Here is a 25971-nt window from a genome sequence, read left to right as displayed (position 1 = left end):
AATGGTGAATCATTGTTAAGTGTTTCAGAAATTTTCTCAAAGCAATTGTTACAGGATCTAATTCTAATTTCTTAACCGTCTCGTTATATGGGAAATATTACTTGTGTGTGGGCGAATCTAGTCGTTGGTTCCGCATCTTGTAATATGTAGTTTCATTGAATAAGGGATAACAAAAGAAAGATAATTTGAGGGTAAATAAAATCTTTCAATGCTGTTGTATTTTTTTTTTTTTTAATGTTATGAAAATGTAATGGTTCTGGTACCAAAAATAAAATAAAAACTGAAGAGATGGTATTTTTTCGGCCTGAAATATACTGAGAAATTGAATTTTCTGGATATTAATGCCGAAACTGAAATTTGGAAAGAAAAGTTGATTTGCCTCCTCCGGGAATGGAACCCGGGCCTCCTTGCATACCGGGCAAGTGCGCTCGGTATGCAAGTTTTTATTTTGAGCTCAATTTCTCAAAATAAAAACTGCTCGTCATTTCACAAAACACAGAGTTCATACGCTAGAATTCTCTTTGGAAATTATTTATTTAACAGATTCACATCAGGACTGAGGTGACCAACTGAGCCGTATTTCCTGGAATATTCCTGTATTGTCACGAAATTGTGGCCATTCTGACTTTTTCATGAAAATGTCGTGCTTTTTCTTGTGCTTTTGCAATGAAGGAAAAACTTGAATTTTTATTCTCTATTGAAATCAAAGAATAATTTATTATCCTAACTTATAACTCATATTATGATAATTATAATTATGGCTAATAAAATGAATATCCATCTCACATATTCTTCATGTTTTAACTTTTTTTTCTCTCGTAGAATTCGGTTTAACCACTTTACGATCAAGGACGCAATATTGCGTCCAAACGCCTTTGCAATAAAGTCAAACTAGCTCTCGCTCTCTCTCTCTCTCTCTGTTTTCTTTCCTCTCTTATCACCGTCAGACTTTGTTGTAACCCTACGAAGTTGTTCTTTTTACCTTACTTTTATTTCTAAACAATTATTAGTGACTTCCCCCCACCCCCACATACGATGTATCCTTCTACTGTATACGTATAAGATCAAAAGAGCTATACTGTCTTATCTCTCTATCTTTTATCTGCACTTATGTATTATACTGTTTTCCTTTATTTATAATTTGGTCTCCCCCCCCCCCTTCATCTTCTCTACCTCTCTAACGTGTGGTTAGGACGAGGTTATCATTTTTTTCACCCATTCGTCAAATAGAGATCATCCGAATTTCTCGCCGAAACCTTGTAAGCAAAACGGTTATTTTCAGTAGTGCTTCATTTCCCACGATTGGAGATGTTTTCGGTGATTATAGCAATAATTGACCTACTTTCGGTATCATTTTTAACGATAATTAGCATCTTCCTGTGTGTTTAGGAGCATAATTTTCCATATTTTTCTTGAGAAAATATGGTTAGCCTAATCAAGAGTTACTTAAAATTATTATATTTTCAAGCGGAATGCGCTTCACGCATCATATGACAAAAGTTACATTTCCCGCAACACTACAAAAACACGTTTATTTCAGCTTTAAATTCATTTACAGATAATATTGAAGAATTTTGCAGCGCCTACTGAACAAATATCATGAGCTTCACAAAACATTGTTAGATTCTCGTTATGACGTCACAACTCACCTCATTTCTCCATAGTATATAAGCAGTCAAGAAATAAACTAATTTAGCATAAACAAGAGAAAAAACGTCACCTGTCAAAAATTCCTTAATTGAAAATCTGATTTGTAAAAATCAGAGATTACAAAAGCACCTCATATTTTGTGTGTTGCATATCGTATATCTTTCTCCCACACAAATAATCGGATCTAAACCCAATCACACTCCAAAAACATCTCTTTTCATTTACAATACACAAAAATCAAAAAATTATACTTCAAATAATTACACCTCAAAGAAATCCGACTTCAGTGTAAATCAAAAGTAAAACATCGTAAATCCAAGACATAAAATTCCCTGCCTAAAGTATTATTTTAATTAAATATTTCGTTCCCCCAAAGAATTTTCTTCACTGATTCAATCATACTCTATTACCAGGAGAAAGCAAATAAATGTAACAAATTTATGCAGATAATCCATAAATTTACCAAATTCAATTTTTTATCATGGGAAACCGAGTTCGTACACAAATATAATTACATATCGAGGCGGAACTCCGAGTGTTCTATCGCTCAACATGTATTACTGGGTTTTGTTATGGATTTAGAAATAATGTAGGAGATGCATAATACACTTATAGATGTATGATTGAGGGTCAGTAAAAAAAAAAATGAAACGCAAAAAGAAACTAACGATGAACGGAATATTTTCAGAGTTGCTGTACAAGTAGCTCTCGGATTGTTATTCAAGCCTCTTGTTATTTATTCTTCTATATATTCACAAAGTGCGGAATATTTCCCAACTGAGCATTAACATAATGTACCTTTCCGCCTCCTTTTTTTTTTTTTTTTTTTCATTTTACATCCATATTTATTCTCAAACCTGAATTATTTATCAATAAATAATTCCTTTTTTTTTTTTTCTTCTGCAACCTGATACATAATTTCCTGTTTTTCTTCCCGTGAATAATGAAGAGTTTTCTCTTTTTCCTTATATATATTGTATGCAACAATCTTTTTTTATTTTCCATTATTATTTTACTCGTACATTTTTTTTGTTGCTTCGGTTATTATTTCGCTTCCCTCTAAATGTTTTTATTTTTCTTTCTCCGACTCGCTGTCTATTTAGAATGCAGAAAATCCCATTCGTAATTGCTTCTGCGCGGTATATGTACGTATATCATTCATTCTTTTTTTTCCCCCGGGTGTGTGTGTGGGTATTTTGGTTACAATTTCCTGAGTGGAATTCTAGTTTCATTTTTTTCCCCGTTCATTCCTAGGGTTATTATAAGCTAGCATGGCCTTTATCTCATCAACTGTCCGTCGTATGATTGTATGATTCCAATTTAAAAAATGCTCAACAGGCGTTCAAAAATTACCTTGTACCAGTTTTGAGAGGGAAAAAATACAGTATGTAACAAAATAAAAAAACTAAATTTATACACGGTTTCCCATATCCTCTAACTTCCAATTAGAAGTTTTTGCCCGGTCTCTCCTGGGGCCAACAAAAAAAATTCCAAGTTTGTGAGTGCAGTATTCACTGAAATATTCGAATTCAAAAATCGGAGATAAGTTGGAAAAAGATAGCATAAATGAGGGAAAGGAGCGTTGTCCGTTAGTTTTTTAGTGTTCTTTCATAACTTTTTTCCAAGTTTTGGATTCAAATACCTTGGCAAATATTGCACTGAGAGACATGGAATTTTTTCTGTTGGCCTCAGGAGATACAGGACAACTTTTTAATTTAAAGTTAGAGGGCAAGGGGACTATATTAATTTAGTTTTTTTTTTTTTTCATTTTGTTAAACATTGTATTTTCACTCTCAAAACTGGTTCAGGGTTATTTTTGAACGCCTGTTGAGCATTTTTTAAACTGGAATGATACCTCTACGATGGACGGTTGATGAGGTAAAAGCCCTGCTAGCACTTACAGGATACCATGTAGCCTACATATATTACTGCCAAAGCCTGAAGTACGCCCACTTCGCCAAGTGGCCTTTCACTTCGCTAATTGGCCGAGAGTTTTGGCCAAAGTCCGAATTTCAGAATTGATTTGAGCTTTGGCCGACCGATTCGAAAAGTGGCCGGAGATCCCCGCCAAAATTCGATGTGCTGATGTAAAATGCTCCAGTAAACAAAATATTTTTTTTCATCCCCAACGTGTGATACATGGCTACACATAGTAACTGCATTAGATTATCTCCATTTCACAACAGAAAAAAAAAAAATTTGGGGAAAAAATAAAAATAATAACAAACATATATATATAGTTTTTCTGTCAAATTTTGAAAAAAGAAATGATTACGCATCTTGACCGTGATATAATGGGTTACCATAGCTAATGTGACCATAATTATCACGAAAAAATACGCAAACTTGGCGATGACTCCGTATCACATCTTTTGTTATCGGACTTCACGAACTGGCTGCGAAAGCTCGAAATTCGGAAAACGGGCAAGTCAATTTACAACAAAATTTGCTAATTCGCGATCTGGTCGGCCACTTTACGAACTGGCCAATTTCGGGCTTTGGCAATAAGACATATATATTCCTTTCTCAAAAGAAAATATACCTGCTCCTGTGAAGGTACTATCTAGAAATTTAGAAAAAAATATGGAATCTTAATGAACATTTGAATGCACAGAAAAATATTTCGTTTAGTTCAGGGGTTCTTAACCTATTGGTCACTTCTGAAACGGATCTTACAGATGCCAGTACAATTCGGTAATAAATCCATGCGTTTCACCACTGGTTTCAGAGGCATCTTAGTGGCCATGGTCGAGACCTAGACATTTTTTAGTGTCTTGAGCCGTGATTTTACATATTTTTGGGAAAATCAGCATCCACATAGCACAGGGATGATTCTTATAGAACCGACCCAATGAATTCGCTAATAACTCCGTAGTTGATGCATGTAACCGCTAAACATTAGGACAAACTAATCTCAGCTTTGTAGAGTGGGATAGTCGAATAATTTGCGAATGGCGCAAACAGGTGGTAGCACATGCGGTGCTAAGTTCAAGGACACATAAGCCAAACCCCAAGATTAGGGTTACCAGATTCGAAAACTGAGAAAGCAGGACGGCTGCGTGTGCGCACCATTGATGACGTCCTTTTATCCAATTTGCACAACAGATGGCTCCACTTCCAGAAAAAACCCACCTCTACAATAATTTTTCTTAATTAAAACAGAACCGCTATATATGTTACGTAAATTTGATAAATATGGTTATTACGCATAATCACCAGCTATTATGCATAGTTACCAAGCATTTTTGTAAGTTTAATTAATTTCGGTTTTTTCACATTTACTGGTAATTATGTATAATCCTCAGCTCATATTGGTAAATATGATAAATCGTCAATAAATTATTTAAATTTACCGGAAATTTTGCTCAAATTGCAGTCTGGGCTGATGGATTCGATTAGTGATGTTGCTTATATTTAAAAATGTTCATAAATGTGAAGAAATCTAACATTGCAATGCTGATAATACATAATTTATACGTTTTTTGTTCTCATAACACTTATTTCCATTTAGCGTATTTAACGCGTTTTAGGAACATTTTTTGCCAAAAATTGGGTCCTAAAAATAGGAGGGGGTTCCTTATACCTCGATAGTACTATAAACTTTAGATCTTCAAACTTTTTCTAAATTTTAAGCCCAAAAAATCGGGTTCCTTATACACATTAAAATACGGTAATTTAGTTTTTATGGTAAAATATGTGTAGTGCACTTATCACGTACAGTCGAAACTGATAAGTGGTTGAAGTATAAGTGATATTTTTTGCATAATTTTTTCTTCCATATTTATCGTACTTCATACTTACCAACTTCAATCGGGAATTATGCATAATTACGGGAAAAGTGACAAATGTAGAAAAATGTATCAAACTTATAGAAACGTTTGGTGGTTTTATGCAAAATTGAGGTTATTTAATGTTACCGTCGATTGGTAATTTTCTTTTCCTTCAGAATTTCAGATCAGGTAAAAATGGGGATAGAATGAGAATGGCCAAAAAGCAATGTAATAGTCTTGGACTTTCAACATATATGTCTGGCACAGACATCATAAAAAATAAAAAAAGTAACAATCCGTCTCAAATTGCTTTTAATGAATTGTGCCCATCTTCTGGTCAGTTTTATTACTTCGCCTGGAGCAAGGAGGGAGTTTTCTTTCTATACCATCAGAAGTTTTTTTTTTCTTTTTGATATGGTGTTTTTTCCCCAGAGGAATCAGCATTGGGCGTTGTTTGCATCCTACTTTCTTTATTTCTGAATGGAATAATTAACCTTCTCCCTTCCCGCCATTTCCCCATTGCAGCACACGGCATCTGCTGTTGAACAAACAATGGCATATATTCTCTAAATGAATATTGCGGTTTTCTTTTTACATATATGTTTTTCCGCCTGTCGTTTTCCTGTTATCCTAGGACAAGCTAGGCCATATTTGGAATAGCATCTATCTCGCTTGGTTGCAATTTGGATTCGTCTGGGAATTTCGAGGGCATTGGTCAAAGCGTGTAAAAATGTGTGGGAAAAACACTCAAACACCAATGAAGAGATGTGTTTCAGAGTGAAAAAAAAAATCCTCTGAAAAAAAAGAAAGAAAGTGATTTCGGAAACCTGAAAAGGAGGACAAAAGAACGAATTTTCTAAAACGTCTCAGTGGACGCTTAAAATGACACCAAAAAGAAGGACGTGTCCTCTTAAAAGAGAACGGATGATAACCATACCCCATCTCCAGACCACAGAGGCCGAAGTTAAGAAAAGAATTGCATAATACCGGAATTATCGAAAACATTCCCGAAATTTAGCGGAAAATATCACAAGAATTAATGAAAGAATTAATTGGAAATTAACGAGAAAATGATTTTAGAATTCCTCAGAATTCATGAAAGAAATAGTTTCAGAATTGTGTGAAAGCAAGGTGAATGAAATCATTCAGTGGAAGCTTTTGGTAATTTAGGGCCCCTGTTTGATTCGGGTTGCGGGCTCTGCCTACGTTTGCCCCACCTGTTAACATATAAGTAATTGATTGGGTTCAAAAGATTCTGAAATCAAGCGTTTTATTGTTTAGCAAGCATTTTACAAGCATACTTTTAAAGACCATGGATGTTGATGGTGTTTTTGATTTTGAGTCGCTGCTAAGAAAGGTTAGAACCATGGTATATGTGTCTCCATTGGCGTATGCAAAGGGGGGTTTTGGGGTTCTAACCCCCCCCCCCCCGAGCCAAGATTATAGAATTATTTTGCAGGAAAAAAATTTGAAACCCTCCTCGAGAAAATTCTGCGTACGCCTGTGTGTGTCTCTGTAATCATTTTTCCAGTTCCGAAAAACATTCCAGTTTTCTGTTATTTTGTCATATTGTTGAGTATCTTAGTTTTGTGACACATGTTATCATTTATGTTCCCTAATATTTATTTATTTATTTATTGCATTAATTTCGGTACAGTCCTGAAAAATGAATCTAAAATCGCGCGTGGACGTGAATAACAAAATTTGCATTCTAAGACTATTACACTGTTTAAAAAAAATTAAAAAATAAATAAAAACAAGCCTTTTTAATGATTTATAAACGTTTCTTGATGCTTCATTTTTTTATGAAATGAAACATCTCGCCTTTTCCTCTTCCTTCATAAATATTTCTTAGATATGGATTTTACCATTTGAAAGAACACCATCAATCAAAATTTTCTTTTGGGGAAGCTAGAACTCCCTTTTTGTGTGTGTTTTGTTGTTTTTTTTTCCAAAAAATAAAAAAAATTCCAAATAGTTATTTTTAACACACCAACTTCCCATTGAGTAAATAGTTTTGGAATTCATACATTACCAGAGTAGAACATATTTTTTTCTGTTGTTATTATTATTATATTTTTGCATACACATTGTGTGTTCTTATTCTATCGTTCAAATCGATACTAAGCGAGATTTTTCTCGAGAATCAAAGGGGGATGTTGAAAGAATATTACGGTTCAAACGATGTCGAGCAGCTTCCAGATAATCAATGAATACATATTTGTATACGCTGATACTATTCATCATATTGTATATGTACGTATGTATCCATTCAAAAAAGTACGTTTAGTATACGAGTTACTCGTAATCCGTTTGACGTTTTTTTTTTTTTAGACACGTTCTTTATTCCCTCTTTTTTCTTTCTTTTTTTTTGCCAATTCAATGGTATTACATTCACTCCTTTTTTACATTTTTCTTCGAAATTCAAACAAATATCAAAAATAAAAATAAAAATTCATATTACAATATATTAAAACATTTACAAATTTTGAGACTCAAAACTTACCATTTATAAATTTAGTTGGTCATTTAGTAGTACATACAGGGTGATTCAAAACTCAATGTATACAAACTTCTAGGAGAGGTAGAAAACACAAAACAGAGTCGCATAGTAATGTATGATTGTAGTAATTTGAAACCCCAACCTGATGATCTGGAGGATAAACGAAGATGCAGAAATGACAAGCCAATAATGGGTGGAAAAACCCTTTATTTAGCGATAATTTACACGATAACAGTACGTGTATACGTCAAGTTTCACAACACTTGCTCAAAGTTCTTACCATCCCCGACAAAAGAATCTCCATCCTCCGCGAAATACCGGGTATTTTTGAAAGGGTTCGACAATCAATGCGTCACCGTTGTGAAGCGTGCATAACTGTGTACATGTACTTAACGTGTACATGTACTGTCCTAGTGTAAAATAGGAGGTGCATGCAATGGTATACGAACAAGGAGCTGCAGAAAGAAATGAGGAAAAATCACATATTTCCCCCCTAATGCCGCTTAGTGACATGCGACATTTCCGGCCATAGGTCTAATGCAATTCTCAATCTTTTTGATGTTTTCTACCTCTCCCCCATGGCCCCCACAGGGGTGGAGCTGCCATTGCTCCTGCCCTGGGGCCCGGGACAACTACTATGTTTTTTAGTTTTTCATGCTATAAATTCACTATAAAAGAGTATAGTCTGGTTTGGAGCCCTGCTCAAGGATGTAGTGGTTATGACCTCCCCTTAAAGTTTTTACCTCTATTTATGGGACACCCTGTAAATCCGTTTTTCTTTAACTTTATTCATCCATCGCATCTATTTTTTATTCTCGTGCCCCACTTCTCCTGCCCCCCCCCCCAATGAATGAGATCTTTCCACTTATTCAGTTGATAATTTTGAGTAAATTTAGTGAACAAAAACATACCTCTTCTGTATACTCTATGCAGGGTTATCTCATTCATCGTTATGGGGGCTTCGAGCACAATGATATTCTTAAATTTTTAGACATAGGCTTAATTTTTCTACATAACTAAGTTTTCACCGGAATGCTCACATTTTCGTCAATTTACGCGATATATGAAAAATTATTTGTTAAACTTGTGAATTTTTTTATGGGACGAATTCTTTCCATAAATACAAAAGCGTTTCTGTGTAACGAGTTGTTAAGTGATTTTGTTATAGAGAGACTCGACTGTATTTCCAACTCAAAGTTCCAATTGAAGAAATCATTCAAATCCAAGTATCTGAATGTGATTTCTCATGGTTTTCCAACAAATATTTAACAGATTGAGATGAATCTATGTCTTTTGAACGTGCCATCACCTTCAGAGAGGCAAATATCTGTTGATAAATAAAGTTGGCAGTTAAACCGATTTTCAATGCCGAGAAATTCAGCAAACTGTATTTTGCTGCTGCAAAGAAATGAGCCCAGAATCAGATCTCGTAAATATTCAGCTGAGGAATTTTTCTAATGAATTGGTACATGCCAGTTGTGCATATATATGCGTGGCCCTAATGTATTTCTGAGTTATGCGTGTTTAGTTTTCAATAAATGCTGTCACCTGTCCTTCGCATTGGAAGTGAAAGTAGCAGATGCCTGACTTTTCATGTGTATGTAAGTTCAAGAAGTACTATTAACCATCTTCCATATTGGAAGTGAAAAAAGCATATGCCTGAATTTTCATGTGTATGTAAGTAATAAAAATAAACCCTGTGTATTCATCAAATTATGAAATTAAAATTGGGTGGGCTATTCCTGCTCTTCTTTTCTGTTTTTGTAAAAGTGCTGCCAATACTCTTTTAAATGTCATCTTCAGAATTATAAATACATCAATATCTTTCTTGAAATCAATTTACAAACAGCCATGTATTAGAAAAAACTTTTATTTTATTTGTGAGTAACAAAATGTAAAGATTCAGGTAAAACAACATTTTTTACAATAACAATTGTGAAGGTCAGCAGAGAGACCATCTTCAAAAGATTCCATGTCATCGATTCGAAATGGGGGAATGAAAAAAAAAAAGAGGAACTATATAAATGTATATACATTGTAACTGCTCAGTATATCCATAATAAATATATACATTTAGAAGTGAAACTTTCCTTTATACATGTGCTATAATTACAATGAAAGAAATATCAGTGGCTAAAAAGATTATCACATATAATATATATAAAAAGAGCTTATCTCTGATGAAAGACAATATATAATGTGTAATAATGATGAGAGAGAACAGTCTCCATGAGAGTGAATTGCATATACCAGTGGTATGTACAAAAATAACATAATTCTAAACTTTATAAGTTCTTCGTTATAGTTCGACAAAATGTTTCGATGGTCATCCGCTACAAAGGTACCTGTTTATGGTGAACACAATGTATTTACAATGAACAATATGGACATTCCTTTTTTAATGGCTTACAGAAAACTGAGATAATGAAGAAAAAAATAAAGCATTTGGATAGGATTGAAAAAGTGAAGAAAAATTTCAAAACATTTTTTCGTCCTCCAGCCCAAAAACAAAGGATAGATGTGATATTAGACACCTAAACTACTGCAGTGGATCCCATTTCATGCATCTTCATAATTGAAATCATAAAATATGGGTATGACCTCTCCGCACCAGATCATTTTTAACAGTTTTAAATAGTTTAAAATGAATTTTAGTAATTCTTTTTTCAAGTCCTGAGGTACACATGTGTTGTCTAAGTTAAGTGGTCCTAGTAAAGATATTGATCCAAAAATTATAATTAATGAATTAATTAATTATATTTTTTTTCTAAAGGGTGTTTTGGCATACAGTGAATACAAATCAATCAAAAAAAAAATTTTACTAGTCAGTTTTGACTCAGGTATGAAGAGGATACACGTATTAAGTGGGAAACTTCTTAAACAAGAAATGTTTCAATATTGGAAAAAAATCTGGTTCACCAGTAAATTTAAAGAATAATCAGCAAAAAATAAAAATCAGGTATCTAAGGGACGTGTTAACAGGATCCACTATATAAATAAAACTACAAATACAAGGCCCCAACAAGCAAAATACCCAAGGAGGTGGCTGAGAAAAACATTGATATTAAATTTTACTGAATAAAAAACTTAGGTACAGTAGATTATTGTCAACAGATTCCAATAAAAATAAAGAAAATTATATAAATTTATATAATTGATTACATTGGAGATATTTGTTATTTAAAGAGAAATAACTTTAAACTACTGTATCTTATTATCTAAAGGCACCTTCACAATCATTTGTCATAGAGGTTTGTGGCTTGCTTGCTGAAAATAAGATTAATTCTCCTATTTTTCCCCTCTCACAAATTGAATATTCGTTGAAATCAGATTAAAATTTTGTTTTCAACAAGCAAGCTACATAACTTATACATACATACATAAAGGCATGCTTCAAGGTTTATCGTTGATTTCTCCAATATGAAAGTTTGCCTTTGAGCAGGTTTTGGTATCGTTTCGAAGAATAGGATCATTCAAACTTTCAGTCCAGCTATATTTAACTCATCTTTTAAGTTCAGACGATCTACTCACTAAAATTCATAGATATACTACCTCAGACAAAAAATTGCCACATAGCAGATTCATTGCAGTAGTAATTCAAGATTTCTGTAGTTAACTTTGCATGGTAAAAAATCAATCACTATATCATTGACTGCGGAATTCATAGAAAATATGCATTGAGTGTCTTCTGAATGAATTGTGTTTGTTGCATATGCAATGAAATTCAAAGAAAATTCTGACGTGAGGCAAAACAGAGCAATAACATTTAAGCATGGCAAGACATTCTATAACAGAGCTGCAGAATTTGTAAGTACATTAACAGTACTATGTGTATCTACCAACAACAATAAAAACCTGTCTTCACTAAAGTCTTGTCGAAATTAATGTCTATAAAGACCATATTGTCAAACAGATCACTAATGTGTTTCTAGCTTGTAGATAACAATCATTTTTCTTTGAGACAAGAATTACCATAATGTGTCAGCATAGGTCCTTTCCAGTTATTTGGAAAAAGAAAACTCCACTAGCAACTGCATATTGTTATAAACATGTGGAGCAACTTGCATATGGACTTTGCAGGGTGCAGAGACTTTTGCCCAGTTTTGCCTAGAACAGTGATTCCCAACGTGGGCGTTAACGCCCCCTGGGGGGCGATGGAATGTTCCAAGGAGGCAGTAGAAGCTACTGGTATAGCATAGGACTCTATGGGTTAGATTGCGTTGGGGGGCACTGGGAGCAAAAAATTTCTGAAGAAGGGGGCGATGGGATAAAAAAAGGTTGGGGAACTATGGTCTATAGAATGTTTCTGAGTTGGATGGAGCAGAGGGACAAAAACATTGGACCATGGAGGACTGGAAATATTTTAAGAATGAATCATGATCTTACTGTCTGCAAATCAAATGATGCTTGGTATTATTTTCATTATAAATCGAGATGTCCTTAAAGAAGACTTTAAGCAAGGTAAAATTTAAAGCAAAGAAAGTTTTGTGATGTACATAAAAATATTCCAGTTATGCGGAAATGCGTTTTTCATTTGAGGAAACAAGTTTGAGCAATTAGAACCTAAATACCTACACTGAATTTCTTGACAACCAGGTTTTTCAGTTTGACCTGCACCTTTACCAGAAACTTATTTCCATTCCTATCATCTAAATGGCAATAAGCAAATTTATTGGGCTACAACTGTGGCTAATTAGCATAATGAATATTCAGGAGAAAATGTGCATCTGAGCTGGTCCAAAAAACTACCAGATTTGAACTCAACACACAAATACTGATGAAAACTGTCTTGAACAACACCAGATATCAAGTATAGTGCCCACATAATCTGGCCAACCTGCACAATCCTTTGATTTAACAGTGGCTGAACATAAAATTCTGACTGACAAATTTTTTGTCTGAGGGGTATGTTTAAGTATATTTCAGTCTATATCACACTGCAAGCTGATTTGCTCCGTTCAGAGGCACCTGATTCACACCTGTTATTTATGTTAAGCTTAAATTGAGCTTTGTTACCAAAAAAAAAAAAAAACAGACACACATTCACATAGTATCTACACATAAGTTTGCATGTATTGGAGCAATGTAAACAATTGTTTAGATGTCCAAGATGTGCATAACTCATGACCCACAAAAGGGATATATAAAAAAAATATCAATCCACATAACAGGGTGAGTACACTAGTTTGGTGAGTGGTAGTGAGTGGTAGCTATCTCACATATCTGACCTGCGACCAAAAAAGTTAAATGACCCCCCCCCCCCCCCGGGCTTAAATGATCTTCTACATGTTAAGCCAAGCCATATTTTAAGACTCAAGATTTGTATACCAAATAACCCAATCTTTTTCACAGAGACAAAAAGGAATAAATGCAGTAAGACATACATTACTAATTATAAATCTTGGTGAATCACATTTCCTTACTCTAGCATCATTAATGATAACCCCCCCCCCCTCCCAATTTTAGATGCAAAAATTCAGGGAAGAAAAAATTGATATATAGTATCATATAGTCAAATGCATATTTCACAAGTAAGAAATGCATCACCATGGTTACAAAATTTTTGTGACAGAGGAATCGAGTAAAAAATTTGATTTCTGGTTTTTAAAACTTTGAAACAAAATTAGCAACCACATCTAACATATTTTCTAATAATTCCCTGTTTAATCAAGAGGGATAATCAAAAATGAAGGTGAATTATAGTATATTCCAGAAATTTTTAATTTTCTATTGATACAATATTTCTGTCTTTAAAAATCTGCAATCAATACATTTATGAATCTGCAAAGCATTGTCAACATTACTATAAATTAAAATTGATTTTATATTCCTCATAACAATAGGACACCGAAGATGATAGGAACGTTTTTATCAACATTATTGGATTTCTGGAAAAATTTCTAAAGCACCACTAATCTAAAGAGGGCATTAAACAAAACAGAAATAAGAAAAATAAGAAACATCCGTTTTTAAAGCCATATCTCATAATTAAAGAGAATCTCAATAACGATGAAAGAAAAATATCTATAATATGATATAATATTGCACAGAAAGAAAAATACAGTGATGCCAAGTGTCCCAGAATGTATAAATAATATACTCCTTCAATTACTAAACATTCGTTCACTCATAAAAATCTTCACCATACTTGCATATTTTCATCAAAACTAAAAAAAAAATTGCTTTGATCATCCAGAAAGTAATATCCATCCAAGTATGATATTTAAATAAGGTTCTTCATTGTATGATGTGAATTAAATATTTGAAAGAAAATTGAACTAAATGCAGATTATCCCCCAATGCTACATATTATCTGCAGTTTTTTTTCTGAGACTAAATATATTTTTTTAATAAGAGCTTATAAATGAAAGTAGAAGAGTCAAAATTTTATTTTGAAAAAAAAAACGTAATAACTATCCTCCCATTTCTTAAGATGCTGCAAACTAATTACAGAATGACATTTTTTCTCAAAGTAGCAAAATTTGCAAAAGTGGATGTTACAGAAGCAGGAAATTATGGAACTTACAAAAAATAAGAATTTTGAGATGTCACCCCTGATATATGTCTGTATCAGGGGGGTTCTTAACCTTTTTCAGACCGCAACTAAAAATCAACAAAATGATTAGCTTCACGACCCATGGGACTGTTTGGTTTTCGAACTTGGTGGAAATTTATAACAGGACTGACTGTAAGTGGATTGATAAAACTCATCTCAAAATCCCCTGTGAATCAAGTTAGGGTCATGATCCATAGCTCAGGAATCCCTGGCTGTAAGTGTATCTGTGCAACCTATCTTGGAAGCCTCTGAGAATCAAACTTGTGTAGCAACCATATGAGCCTGGTCATTACCCATAGCTCAAGAATCCCTGGCTGTAACTGGATTTTCACAACCCTCCTTGGAAGACCTGGCAAATCAGGTTTGGGTCATGGCCCCTTGCACAAGAGACCCTGGGTGTTAGTGGACTAGGATGACCCATCTCCGAAGACCTAACCCTACATTAAGAACCCCTGAACTAAATGAATGCATCTAAAATCTATATATTCCTAACTATTAAAATTCAACTATTATACAGTAAAACCTTGTTAACTCGTCACCCTAATAAGTCGTCACTCCGGTTAAATCGTCAGTTTTCTTCGTCCAAGTGTAGTTCTCATAGATAACAATATTATAAAACCCTTGTTTACTCGTCGCTAATTTCGGTTAACTCGTCACTGTGGGAAAGCTTGAGAAAGAGAAAAAGATGGTTTCTATGGTTCCAATAAAAAAAAAGAGCTTCCAAATGGGAAGAGATTTATGGTTTCCAACCTCCTTTTTCTTACATTGAGCAGTGCATCACCCCCCCCCCCTCGGGATTGAGGGAGCCGGAAACAAAACTTACTAGAAAATCAATCATTAAGCTGCTAGGGGTGGGGTCAACTGGTTTCACTTCTTACCTATATGGTGGTCCACTGAGTAGCCACTAAATGGGAATGGGATTCTGATACAACATATCCATTGCCTCCTCCTCCCCCCCCCCCCCCATGAGCCTGAGCTTGCCATAGATTCTCCGAAGTTGAAGAGAAGCAGTTTTGGCGAGAGAAAAAAGAAAGTGTCTTCTTTCAGTTGTCAAGATATACCTATGATATCAATTGTCACATACCCTATGATGACATGAGCTCCGAGAATTCTGGTTCTTGTCAGTGAATGCTATATACGTGCTGTAAGTAAATTGCTACTTTCAAACCATCTTACAAACGTTTTCAAATTAATGATGTCCCAAAAGCGAAAACTCTCATCTTTATCTTTAAAGGAGAAAAAAAAATTTGTTGCTCTTTTCGAAAAATCGAATGTTTCGAAGTTTGCTTTTGCCAAGGAACACGGTATTCCGCGGACCACGTTTAACGATATTTTATCGTCCAAAGGAAGTATAGAGGCAAGTGATTGCACGGATCAAAGGAAACGATTGCGAAAATCAAAATTTGAAGTTGTCGAAGAAGTCCTTCTCAGATGGTTGAAATTCATTAAATCAGAAAATGTCCCATTTTCCGCTGTTATTCTGAGAGAAAAAGCCCTAGAAATTGCAAAAGAACTTGATGCTGAAGGTTTCAATGCCAGTAACGGCTGGATTGAATGCTTCAAGAAGAGACATAGTCTTTCCTTTAAGAAAGTGAATGGGGAAGCAGCATGTGTTAATGTCAGTGTGGTAGAACACTGGAAAAATCACATCCTCCAGGATATTTTAGCACGTTATTCTGAATCGGATGTGTTCAACATGGATGAAACTGGACTATTTTATCGTCTTTTGCCTGATAAGACTTTAGCATTTAAGGGAGAAAAGTGTACTGCCAGTAAACTAAGTAAACAACGTTTGACAATTTTGCTTGGTGCAAATATGGATGGAACTGAAAAGCTAAAGCCTCTGGTGATTAGAAAAAGCAGGAAACCTTGATGCTTCAAGAACATTAAATCCCTCCCAGTGGATTATGATAGCAATTCAAATGCTTGGATGTCTACAATAATTTGGGAACAGCAAATTCGTAAATTGGATAAGCAATTTTCAAACCAAAGAAGGAAAGTCGCTACCACAGTAGATAACTGCCCGGCTCACACTCGTCTTGAAAATTTGAAAGCCATTGAAATGATATTTTTACCGCCAAATGTTACCGCACTTCTCCAGCCCCTCGATCAAGGAGTAATTCGAGAATTTTTTTATAACGAGGTTATAAAAAATTGCTTATTAAAGATTTACTTAAAGCTGTTGAAGAAAATGAAAAATTTGAGGTGTCTGTTTTAGATGCAATTAAGTATACCCACAAAAGTTGGAATTTAATATCACAGAAAACTGAAAAATGTGTTTAAACACGCAGGGTTTGTGAGTAATGATCAGCAAAGTGTGGTTGAAAATGAAGACCCCGATTCTGATACTTTTTCCAATTTATTGGATGACATAAATCTTCAAAACTCAAATATTCCCGATATCATTGATTATATGGGCACTGATAACAACCTTGCAATATGTTCAGAAGCGAGCGTGAAAGCATTATGTGCGGAACTGTCGGAGGAAAAACAACATAACAGTTCAAGTGACGAAAGTGACATAGAGGAAATTCATTTGCTACCTAAAAAAAACAAAAGTTCTTGAAGCTTTAGAGACTGTTCGAGATTACCTTACATCTGTTCAAGGAACAACCGATGAAGAATTCAAAGCACTAAATGTGCTGTGTTAGAGAAAAAAGTAATTTGAGTTAATAGCTGCTCTGTTCAGTCTAAATCAGAAAATTACTGGAAAAAACCATAAATGCATCTGTATACATACAAGAAAAGTAAAATTCAAAAAGGTAAAAGTTTTTTTTTTTTTTTTTTTTGTGATCTGAAAAAAAATTTATTACTGTTGTAAACTCCAAGTTATTCTTTAATACAATACTATGCAGTGTAACCTCTCAATAAGGGACACCCATAGAAGTGTCCCCTTATTCAAAGATAAATTAGTTCATATTTGAAGGTGACAGATCATGGAATAGAGGACTTAAAATAGTTTTGTGCTTTATTTTATTCCCTAAAACGGAGGTTTAACTGTATATTTAAATTTTATAAAGTTTTACAATAATGCACATTTAAACTGACGGCACTCCGCTTAAGCCGTCACAATTTTTCGATAACTTGAGGTGACGACTTATCGAGGTTTTACTGTATTATCTAAGATAACTTTTTTTGAATAAACTCATCCCTGTCTTCAGACAAATCATCTCTACGGCTTCTTGATAATTATGCTTGTTGAAGGTTGTATGAACAAGGGACTTAAAATGCCTAACAATATAGCTTATAGCTAATAAATCAATTTTATTTATACCATTTAGAGGCCAAGTATGCCACCTTTCTGGTTTTCTGGTCTCATTGGGGGAATAATGTTTTTGCTACACTCAAAACGCATATGATAGCTGATGAGAGCATTTGAATTCACAGATCCAAATGGGAAAAAATAATTAGTGAATCTGTTTTCTTTTTGGTGGTAAAATAGAATGTTGAGGATGATCTAGAGCAGGGGCTCCATGATCGCTTCAGGACAATAAAAGAAATCAATAAATTTTAAAATAAAGTACATAAAAGAGGCCTGTGGTGATCAGAAATAGAAATTTTGGAGTAAAAAGGGCTACACTATTAAAAAAGGTTGCAAACCATTAATCTAGAGATTTCACTGGAAAAAGCAAGCATAAAATCTCGTGTACTGGAACAGATCTCTTGTCATTTGGTCCATCACTTCGTTTTGTCTAAATTTTATCCACCAAACGATATCAAATACATACTCATGAAATCGCTGCCATGAAACAACCATATTATGAGCATGAAAAATAATTTTGCAACTCAAAAAATATAATAATGGCCATTGTTATAAATTCTTGTGTCCTTCATCTCCAACAAATAAGGGCAAGGTCAAAACCAAAATAAAAACATCCCTTTTAAAAAATAATCAAGAATGATAACAGTAACAAATTTAACTTTTTTGCAATCAAAGGATGAATATTACTTTCTGAGAAATGATCGTTTCAAGTTGAATGATGAAATGAGATGAAAATTGACTGATCTTAATACATAATTTTGTATGTGCGTTAAAAAAAATATGGTAAACATAAAAACCTTGTAACATTTCAAATAAATCACATTATTTCTATATATACAAATAAATAAGCACTTTGATATTTATGTGCAAAGTAAAAAAATAACAATCATGCAAAGAAAATTTTAACATATAATAAAACATGAATAAACAAAACTGATTGCCCAATTTATAATCTCTTATGCCTAAAAATGTATGGGAAAAAAATAAACCCCCTTTCTAATTCTCAAAACTTATATTTTTTGGTATTCAAAATTTGCATTAAAACTGTAAGCTACTCTTCATTTGAAGTAGAAACATTGAAGATAATCAGTAATTTAATTCACGGTCAAATAACACGATTTTTCTAGAAATCATGCAAAAATAGTGTAATTTGCAAACATCTTTGGCTTCAATAATTTTCAGTCCCAGGCCTGGATATTCACTGTAGTTATCACAGGCTTGATTAATCAATGATCTTTCTCATCATCAGTGGTAGCATTGCTGCTCATGCTAATTTCATCTAAACTCCCAACACTGAGTGCTTTAGTGTTGTCTTCATTATCAGTACAGTTCTGACTGAGGTTTCCATCAGGTGAGGAATGACCAGGAGTTGAACTACTGCCTGCTGGATAGTGGTTCCTCATTTCTGAAGCACTCATACCTAGAAAAAAAATTGAGCAAAGACAGGATTTTGAAATATAAAAATACTGAAAATGCATGTATATACAGGGTGCATAGCTAACAGTACACACTGCAAATTACTGGTGAACCATTTATTCTAGAGGCATACTTCCAATTAGAGAAACTTTGCAAATACCATATTTATGTTATTTTTCCCTAACTTTTCTCTATTTTTTTAATTCAAATATCTCAGTAAATATTGCAATTTCTCATTGGGGTTTTGAGCACAAGGGGTCCATATAAAAAGTTAATTTTTTTTTAATTTTAATAACTATACAACCCCTTGCAATATGAATGATGCATCTGAGAAAAATCAGACTACACTAGATATGTACTCAGAATCAATGGTTCATCAATAATTTGTGGTGCATGCTGTTAGCTATGCACCATATATGTTGAGTATTTATGTTTCACAGAGCATTGACTACTTTAACACCCTGCATAAAATAAAGAGTGATTTTCTCTAATTGATGCTTCTCATTCTGGACCATGAGTGGAGATACGGGGGGGGGTGGGGGGCAATGCCCCCAGCGTCAAAGGTGGAGTCAATTGATCTAGTGCATACATCAAATTGACATCATCATCGTGCCCCCCCCCCAGCAATAATGACTGTGCCCCCCAGACTTCCAAGTTTATCTAAGCCTATTTTTTGGACATACAGACTCAACAAAATCCAGAGGTATACGAATGTAATGGCTAATAGTGAGAGAACCACACATGCTTACATCTATATATATAAAATTGATTCTGTTTGTCTGTCTGTATGTTCTCTACACAAATCTACAATTTTAGATCTGCCGTCGCCAAATTTTGCATATATACCAAATGGGACCTGACTTGAATGATAGGCTACTTTAAAAGTTCGTCAGAGCTGGGCAAAAAAACTGTTGGGCAATAATAGTTCCGGACCTCAACAATCACTTTCGGAATGTTTACTTTGGTTACCATGGTTCCCTAACATTGCATTTCAGACATGCATTTGCCTTTACAATGGTTTGTCACTTCTTAATACTGCTAGTATATATGTGTAATAGTTTATGCCTTTATAATGGTTTGTCGTTTTCAATCCTCCCAGTAATGAGGCTTTTTGAATAGATATCATAATCATCATCAGCATCACTTTGATTTCTATGGGGGTCACCCTTTGCTTGAGCCTCAGTGTTAAAATTGCTGATTTTACCATAGAAATGAGGAAATTTAGTGGAGGTTTTCTGCCACATCAATAATTTTAAAAATTGAATTGAATTCTCGATTTTTGAAATATTGAGTTTGCTTAAAGATATAAAGCCCAGGAAATTAAATATAAAGTAATTAGACGGACCTTTTGTGTTGGATATCCATGCAATAACTTTGATTTCAACTTTATAGTTATATCTTCTCAAGCATGAAAATTAATGAATATTGTCTTTAAAAAGACTCTGTATTGTCTTTTAATATTCAACTGCATAAATTAATATAGTTTAGGATGTTTCAAAATTAATTATGGGCCCATAAAGTACATCGAAGTAAATTCCACAACTTCAATTAAGTATTTTTTGAAACAAAAATAGGCAGATGGATAACTTGAAGTTCAGAGAAGAAAAATCGAAATACCTAGCACCCATCAAAAAGAAAAAAACTATTCATTTCTATGTGTCTGTAATCTAGATTTGTTTCTTTCATAAGTCGAGCAGGAAATTGCCATATTGGTTAACTTGGACCCAGTTTGTATGTCCCTTAAAGAAAGTATGTCCTCATCCAAAAATCCTCACTGAAGAAAACACGGGCAGCGCAGGGTATTATAACTAGTTACTTATAAATCTAAGTTGCATTGAACAGGGCAAACGTATGTTTATTTGCTGGTTAATAAAGTTAAATGTGAGCACTTTAGTGGCTCTGCAGCTGTCCAAATGATACTTGATCTCTTGCCAAATACTTAGTAGCATATAAGGTGTTATTAACCTGAGAAGCATGAGTAGATCTTTCAGTGTAAGCCATTGCTTTTGGATATCTTTAGCCCAGACATCCTTTATTTAAATATCTTGGCATTTTCAATTGTAATATTAAATGGAAAAGAAAAGGAGGATTCAAAGTCTCAGCACATTAAATTTATCTTTCCCTTACACAAGAAAGACTATACAAGGTTTGTCCAAAAATTATCTGACTATAATTTTTCATGTATGAACCTATAAAACTAGGGAAGCATAGTTTGGTGCACGTATGTAGGCAATCCCAGTGCACATGCTTGAAATTTTTCCTGCCTGTAGAAGTTGCCCATTGCCGGCAGACCGCTGTGAATGAGGAAATGCAAGTGAGCAATCGTCTAAATTTTCGTTTTTAACCAAATGGCAGGAAATAATTGAGCAATGCTACTGCATTGAATTCTGCATGAAGCTTCATGATTCCTGAGTGGAAGCAATCCATAAGGTTCAACAAGCCTTCAGAGATGAAGAAATGGGCATAATGCTGATAAAGGAATGGTATAACAGTTTCAAAGATGGCTGCACATTAATGGAGAATGAAGCACGTTCTGGTAGGTCCTTAATATCCAGACATGAGATCATCACTGGTGATGCAGGATCACTGAATCAAGATTAGAGAACTTGCAGACGAGGCGAGCGAGCATTAGCATTGGACCCATTCATTCTAATTTGACTGACGATTTGAGCTTCAGGAGAAGCAATGTCGATTTCATGTTAACCGTCTTCTTTGACTTCCAGTAGCATGGTTCATAATGAGTACGTACCGCATGGCACAACCATCACCAAGGAGTACTTACTACCAAGAGGTTCTGCTTGACAATTGGCAGCTCCATTACGATTAATGCATAGTTCTAATTTTTCCTATCATTTTGTCAAAAACGAAAATGTGACGGCACTCACATACACTTCCACACTCATCTGCAGTCTGCCTGCAACTGGCAACTTCTGCAGGCAGGAAAATATTCAAGCATGTAGTACACTAGGATGGCCTACATACGTGCACCAAACCACGTTTCCCTAGCTTTATTGGTTCATTCATGAAAAATTATGGTTGGATACTTTATGAACAAACTTCATACTTACAATTAATATATTATAATTTGAAAAAGTGCCTGTCCTGTTTTTTTAATGGATACATTTATTTACATTTGCACATCTTCTTTAATTCAAATAAAAATGTAATAATTTATTATTAGTTTTTATAACAATATGGAACAAAATTAAAAATATGATGCTAAGATTTTAAGTGAAACTTATAACTCACAAAACATATTCAAGAAATTTGCTTGGATCACATTATTTATTCAAGTGATTTGTTTGTGTAGAACTTTTTGAACTAAATCTTTTTTGTTAGTAAAAAGATCTAATGATATTTACTTGTCAGTAAATGTAAATGAAATGAGACCCTACCTGAAGTACCAGCTTCAGTAGAACCTTGCTCTTCACCCTGGTTCTGGACTTGAGGTTGAATTGAGGCAATGTTTTCGGGCCAAAAACGTTGGACTGGTCTGTTTGATTGTGTTTTGGACTTCTTGGCTTTATGATTCGTCTCTGGGTTGCTTGCGTCTAACATTGGCTGCAGAATCCTGCGCCTTGCATTGATAAACCTAAAGAAAAATGTAGTATCATCATTGTAAGCTATATAATAAATAAAAAAAATTGTTTGCATAAAATTATGTTCATCCATTTTTTCACTTGTGTTTTCAGAGACCATACTAATATCATGTACATTTTTTATCAAAGAGTAATAATAATTCTTTGTGTTGGGTTTGTTTTTGACCATTGATTGCCTTCAACAACAAATACTGTCATTTACTGATAATAGTTGATGTAATTAACTTTTAACAGTAAACATTAAAATATTATACACATTCTTTCACGCTTTCAAGTTGCCTCTTGAATCTACAGGAGCTACTCTAACAACCAGAAAACACTCCAGTCTTCTTTCCTCTTCTCCAACGAGGTCCTTTCTCTCCCCCCCCCCCCACTCTCTGATACCATCACGCCTCTTCCAGATGATGCAAACCTTACACTTTGCTTGATATAATCAAAAAAAGAACTAATGATAAAGACAAATAACAAGGAAACATCCACTAATTCCTGGTAGGTTTCAACACACTATGGGTGCAGTGAAATGATATACTTTTTTCTGCTGAGCAATTGGGAATTAGGATTTGGTAACGAACTCAGTCAGAGTGACAATGGTTATATTTAACCTCTGAAAATGGCACCCATAGGATGTCTAAACATGTTAGGAATTTGTGGTTTATTCTTTGTTATCTGCCTTTGTTTATAATTGGTTCCTTCTTTGATTTTTGTTCCTTTCATTGAATGAACTGCCCATGTATAACAATATTATGTCAGGAGCTTAGCAGTTTTCTTAACAAATTTTTGAAATTAAGAAATCAAATTATAAGATTTGTTCTAAAGTTTTTTCAGTTTATTCCACTGAAACCAATTGAATTACTAAATGTAAAAAGGGGCCACATCTCATTTTTTGATGTTTTCAAGAGAGAGAAAAATCATGTTTTCTCCAATAGTTCATTTTCAGTAAAAAATTTATTTTTAGTGTCTATGGAATACATTTAATGAAGCATTAATGAATGCATTTTTTGCCATAAAATTACACATTGGTGTCTCTATTACATGAATTCGTCAAAACATAAAAATTGAAAAAAATGAGACATGACCCCTTTTTACATTTAGTGATTTAATCATCCAATTCACACCACCAGCAACAGAAAATTTTTAAGCAGCCGAGTTTCAGACAAACTGAGATGCTTGGCTGGAGAGCTAATAATAGTCCTTTTTTTCAATCTCATACATTAAGTTTTCAACCCGTGACAGTAATTACTACTACTTAACTGTACATGTACTTCGTACACACCCCCCTGCAAAACTCCTAATGAATCACCACATGCCGGAATGTGTGTTCTGAGTGTATGTGTGGCCTTTAACTTACTTATGTTGTCGGGGTTGTGCCTGCTTCGTGTTCTTGCTAATGTTCTGTCTTCCATATTTTGAAGTAAAGATGGTGAATTCTTGAATTTTCATGTTATGTTAGTATCATGTTGTAGGTATGCCTGGTCTCTGCAAAAAGACTTTAGAAAAGGGAGACATGCTCGCATTCGGGCCTTGAAGTATGAAAACTACAGAAAACCAACTTCTACAGACGACCATTGTGTCGTCAATGGGGTTCAAACTTGAATCCTCACAGTGAGAGTCCAGCCTGATGTTCCCACAACCACACACCAGCACCATTGTGGGGTCATAATGACTACTACTACTTAACCGAACATGTACCTCGTACACATTCCTCTGCAGAATTTCTAACGAATCGGCACATAATGACTGCAGCACTTTTAGAATGTTTACATCTCACCCTATACTTGCACTAAGCTAGCTTGAGACTCTTGCCTTATCTCATTAGCTTTAGACAGTTTATTTCGAAAATAGGAGGGGGAGGGGGTTCACAATAATGTGACTCGATTGTGCACTGTGTGAAACAAATATAAAGCATACAGATAAGAATATTATGAATTAGAAAATTATTGAGATGCACCACTCTCTCTTGTTGTAATATATTTGTTTAATTAGCTGTTGTTTCAAGCATCAATTAATCTTTGGTGATGCAGAAAGTAGAAAAATGTGACAGAAAAAAAAAATACATTTTAAGAAATAACATTGGAATGTAGCATACCAATTGTTCACTTGTAATAGTGTGAGATTTGTTTGAGCTGCAATTTGTTTCTTCTCTTCTTCTGTTGGATAAGGGTGCTGTAATGAAATTCATGCTAATTAATATAGCTTAAATACTAAATAAATCAGGCATATGTGAAATTTGTACATATATTGTGTCGTACAAAAATATGAACATTTAAAAAATGTAGTTTTCAATTCATCATATGTATTTATTTATGCCCATTGATTTGTTTTAAAAGAAAGAGGAAAAATCTTTTTCGATGGCAAAAAAAAAGATTTCTTGCTTTCTGGAATGTTTCATAATCAGTTTGTCTATTTTTATATAATTTGAAGCTCAGCTCAACAGAAGAAATTTATAAAGCTGTTGCTCATCACATTTGCCATTTTAATGGTGTAAGTATCTGACATTTGAAATTTAATTTTATTGAATCGGTTTCACTTACAGAAAAAAGTCAAAGAAATTAATGCAGTAGGGAAATCTTCCATTATTTCAAGCATTTGTATACCCTCTGTTAATGTCACCAACTGGTCAAGTAGAAACTCAAACCCATGTTTGCACGTTTTTAGTTGGGAAAGCATTTTTTTTTTCACTTTATGATATCAATGCTACTTAATTAGTTTGTGTAATTTAGCCCACATTCTGATGCCTAAAAGCTTTGGTGCAGGTCAATGGATCTTTGTGAAATGCTTAAGCTAAAAAATTACAGCATCTTTTATAACTCTAGAAAAGTTACATCAAATCACTCATTTGCTTCCAGAAAAATGTCTGCTTGCATGAAAGGATTCTCACTGGAATTTAATTTTTGTGTTTAATTCTTATGAATAAAAACAAAAAAACGTGCATTTGCCATTTTAATTATTTTTTTTTAATTTGAATTTATTAATATATAAGGTTAATGAAAACAATGCAAAATACATTTGACTGATGAAAACCACCAAGGAGATATCAAGGTCCAATACTGGCTGTTACAGTGAAGTAAATTAAATATCATTTAGATTGATTTTATCAGATGATGTGTATGTACAGAGAAGAAATAAGTACTCAAAGAGAACTTGACTATTCACTTTAACCCTTAACTGTCATCGTAAAAATTTTGTGCATAACTGGCATTGTGGTGCCATTTTGA

The 25971-nt window shown here is 34.0% G+C and overlaps 1 protein-coding gene across 2 annotated transcripts in view; it reads right to left on the bottom strand.

The window, feature by feature from the left end:
* Positions 1-17268: 17268 nt before the first annotated feature.
* The window catches only part of LOC149076138 (homeobox protein PKNOX2-like), a 28887-nt gene continuing 20184 nt past the window's right edge, over positions 17269-25971 (bottom strand). For both annotated transcript variants that reach the window (XM_089243682.1, XM_089243681.1), the window contains exons 8-10: positions 24843-24919; positions 22553-22749; positions 17269-19161 (exon numbers count right to left, since the gene is read on the bottom strand). In XM_089243682.1, coding sequence (XP_089099808.1) covers positions 18968-19161; positions 22553-22749; positions 24843-24919 — 468 coding nt within the window. In that variant the 3' untranslated portion in view covers positions 17269-18967. The remainder of the gene's footprint in view (positions 19162-22552; positions 22750-24842; positions 24920-25971) is intronic.

This window comes from Pholcus phalangioides, unplaced genomic scaffold (assembly GCF_987345545.1).
Source record: "Pholcus phalangioides strain wild (caught in Gottingen) unplaced genomic scaffold, Ppha-v1.0 ptg000015l_1, whole genome shotgun sequence".
Classification (NCBI taxonomy): domain Eukaryota; kingdom Metazoa; phylum Arthropoda; class Arachnida; order Araneae; family Pholcidae; genus Pholcus; species Pholcus phalangioides.
The sequence above is the reverse complement of the archived record's forward strand: the minus strand, read 5'-3'. Positions and strand labels throughout refer to the sequence as shown.